The sequence below is a fragment of the Bactrocera tryoni genome, chromosome 3 (assembly GCF_016617805.1).
Source record: "Bactrocera tryoni isolate S06 chromosome 3, CSIRO_BtryS06_freeze2, whole genome shotgun sequence".
In the NCBI taxonomy this organism is placed as follows: domain Eukaryota; kingdom Metazoa; phylum Arthropoda; class Insecta; order Diptera; family Tephritidae; genus Bactrocera; species Bactrocera tryoni.
The window spans coordinates 33,772,607-33,775,589 of record NC_052501.1 but is presented as its reverse complement, the minus strand read 5'-3'; the positions used below and the strand labels follow the sequence as shown (position 1 = coordinate 33,775,589).

The following is a 2,983-nucleotide window of genomic DNA, read 5'->3' as shown; positions in this document are numbered from 1 at the left end:
TAGTTCACGAAATATATGTGACCTGGTCTACGAAAAGGGGAAAGAGTTTTCTGGGAAACAGCTGTTAAAAATAAACAACTCGTTTCGTCAGTTTCTCGTTATCTCATTAATTGTTCTCCTTTCCATTTTAGGGAACTTTCAAACAAGTTATGACTTTTTGGATTCTATCACGTGAAAAAGCATCTCATCTTCCATCCGAATCAACTAAAAAGTGAAAATTGATTTTTTGACACCTAAGCCCCCATTCCGTAGACCAGTTCACATATATGAATTAATGTATGGATTGTCTCTAATTCAATTGGTATAAATTTTGTAAAAAGAGTACAGAGTATGGAGTTGTAAGGAACCTTCAATTTCATTCTCCTTCTGTTCCTCGTTCCATTTCCACAAAGTTGCTGCAATACTTAACCCACCTATCAATCTGATATGTTATCTGACGTAATTCAAATTCGCTGTTTCGGTCCAGCTAGTTGAGAAAATGTAGAATTCCTCTGTCCATTCGAATTTCATCAAATTAATAGTGTAAATTTTTATTATTACAAAGCACTAAAAAATAAATTTTTTCCATGTAATACGTTTTACAAACTACCATTTTTTTCTAAATGTAGCGGGAATGTGATTTGGAGCCCGTGATAACAGTAGGTTAGAACTAACATTGTTGCATAACAGAACGTTTTTATTTTTAATTAAAAACAAACTACACGAAAGCATTACAAGTGTAAATGTACTATTTCATGTTTTCGATATCAATGGCGTTTGTCTGGTTCGCTCACCTCGAGCTACATACCTATATATACCAGATGATGAATCTACTGACTACACAACTTGCGTTTTGGATCTAGTTTAAAAATAGTTCTCATTGGCGATATGAGGATTTTGACTGTCACGATTATATTCATTGGCCTAATTTGGTTTTGCTTGGTAATATGATTTTAAATATATAAAGGCATAATGTGTTTTATACAAATGAAGGAAATCACTCTCAGATCACTTGCTTTATAATTTCAGGCTGAACAACCGTATACGGTACAAAATGAAGCGCTTGAACCATTTAAAGGACTGAGGGAAACTTGCGTCGACATGTCTAATTTAAAAACTGTGGGGCGCCAACGATTTTTGAATGGTTCGGTCGCAATACTGCAGGACCTGGATAGTGATAACTTTAAATTTCAAGTAGAACTATTTTCGAGTCCACAGGGTGATGGTCAATACAAGCAACTACCAATGGGTGTGCCAATGACTAGAGTTTGCGATGGATTCAAAGATTTGTACACAAAAATCGTACAACCTTCTCTAAAACAGGGAGAAAATACGAACTTCCCGTTCATACCGGATGAGGGGCTATGTCCTTTACCAGCTGGAGAGTATTATATAAAAACTGTCGAGTTCGATACGGATACCTGGCCCAATCAGATTCCACGCGGCGTCCTAAAGGCTGTGTTAACATTTTTCAAGAATGAAGTTAGTGTTGGCGGAACTGTGATGAAAATGAAAATCGAGGATCGACAATAATGAAAGAAGCAGTGAAAACGAAAATTAATAAACGGTTAGCAGCAGATCATATATAGTTGTACTGAAAACGTGGTGGAGGGAATTGAATATTTTTACATATAGCTCTCTTGAAGACATAAAGATTTTATTTGGGTCCAGGGTTTTTCCATATATTTTAAGGCTATCAACACTGTCACTAAATGCCACACATTTTTTTTTTGTGTTTGACAACGTGGATAACTTAATATCAATGCATATTTACTTATTTAATAAATATTATATTATTTTTGTACATATCGAAACTGCATTTCTTATGTTTTGGTTTTTTCATCCCTAAAAATTATGTTCATTCAAAAACTCCTTAGATACACTTTTCTGGTATTATTTGTTTACCCTGACCCGAGTATATTAAGGACGCAAACGTCGGAGACCGTTTAAATATTGAAGAAAATCATGAAATTAAAACATCTATGGGTATGAACATTACCTTTTTGATTACTTCACACATAATCGTAAAACAAATAACAACAAACCCGTAATTGAGAACTTTTTACTTTATTGAATAGTTTTGAAATTATTTACATTCTAAATACCTTGCGCTTGCTGAACAAGAAAACGACAGTAGATGAAGGTTTGGCGATTGAAGTGCATCACAAACGGATACCTTTTGTGAAAAACATACTTCTAGAAATGATCTTTCACTTCTGCATTTTTAATAATTTTAAAATGCTTGAAACTTGCTTATGTTATGTAATCGATAAACAAAAAAGAATATTATACAGTTGAACTTCCATAGCTCTTCTTGAAATTGAAGTTCTCCATAAATTGAAGTCTTAAATTGGCAATAGCATTTATAAGTTAAGTTTTAGCCATAACTAGAACTCTTGAATGGTAATACAGTGGTACCTCGACATACGAGTGCCCCAACATACGAGTTTTTCGAGATACGAGCCGACGAGCAAGTGATTTTTGCTTTTAGTTACGAGCGAAATTCGAGATACGAGTCCGGTCGCGCCATCACGATCAGTTAGCAGTGTGCTTCCGCTGTGATAAGTTGTGCAGTTGAAAGGATCTATGAAGAATTGGAACCCGATGTTTCAGTAGAGGAAGAAACAAGCCTCCTTGGACATGTTTTTTTTTAAACGGCTTACAGGTGAAAGCGAGAAAAATGTAGCAAAAAAGGCAAAGACCAGTGAGGATATCTAATTTATTTCTATACATTCTCTTTTTTGTTTTTGTGTAATAAATATTTGATGTTTATAAATACGTTTTTATTATTCAAAACCACGTAACAAAAATAGCTGGGGTGACATTTTGGAGGTTGGAACGGATTAATGGTAGTTCAATTGTTTTGTATGGGGAAATTTGCTTCGAGATACGAGTAATTCAAGATACGAGCAAGGTTGCGGAACGAATTAAACTCGTATGTCGAGGTACCACAGTAGTTCATTTATGTAGGTATATTATACTCATACATTGTTTACATGCTTCT

The 2,983-nt window shown here is 34.6% G+C and overlaps 1 protein-coding gene across 1 annotated transcript; it reads left to right on the top strand.

Annotated features, from left to right (window-relative positions):
* The first annotated feature begins 521 nt into the window (after positions 1-521).
* LOC120772671 lies at positions 522-1,752 on the top strand. The gene is made up of 2 exons (XM_040101406.1): positions 522-921; positions 1,009-1,752. Exons 1-2 carry the CDS (start codon positions 868-870, stop codon positions 1,510-1,512), a joined length of 558 nt encoding a protein of 185 aa, XP_039957340.1. The 5' UTR covers positions 522-867; the 3' UTR covers positions 1,513-1,752.
* Positions 1,753-2,983: the final 1,231 nt, after the last annotated feature.

Excerpts from the sequence above, each read along its gene's own strand:
- LOC120772671 (XM_040101406.1), top strand. The coding sequence starts at position 868 with ATGAGGATTTTGACTGTCACGATTATATTCATTGGCCTAATTTGGTTT. Across the intron at positions 922-1,008 it reads GCCTAATTTGGTTTTGCTTG|GCTGAACAACCGTATACGGT; the intron begins GTAATATGATTT and ends TTATAATTTCAG.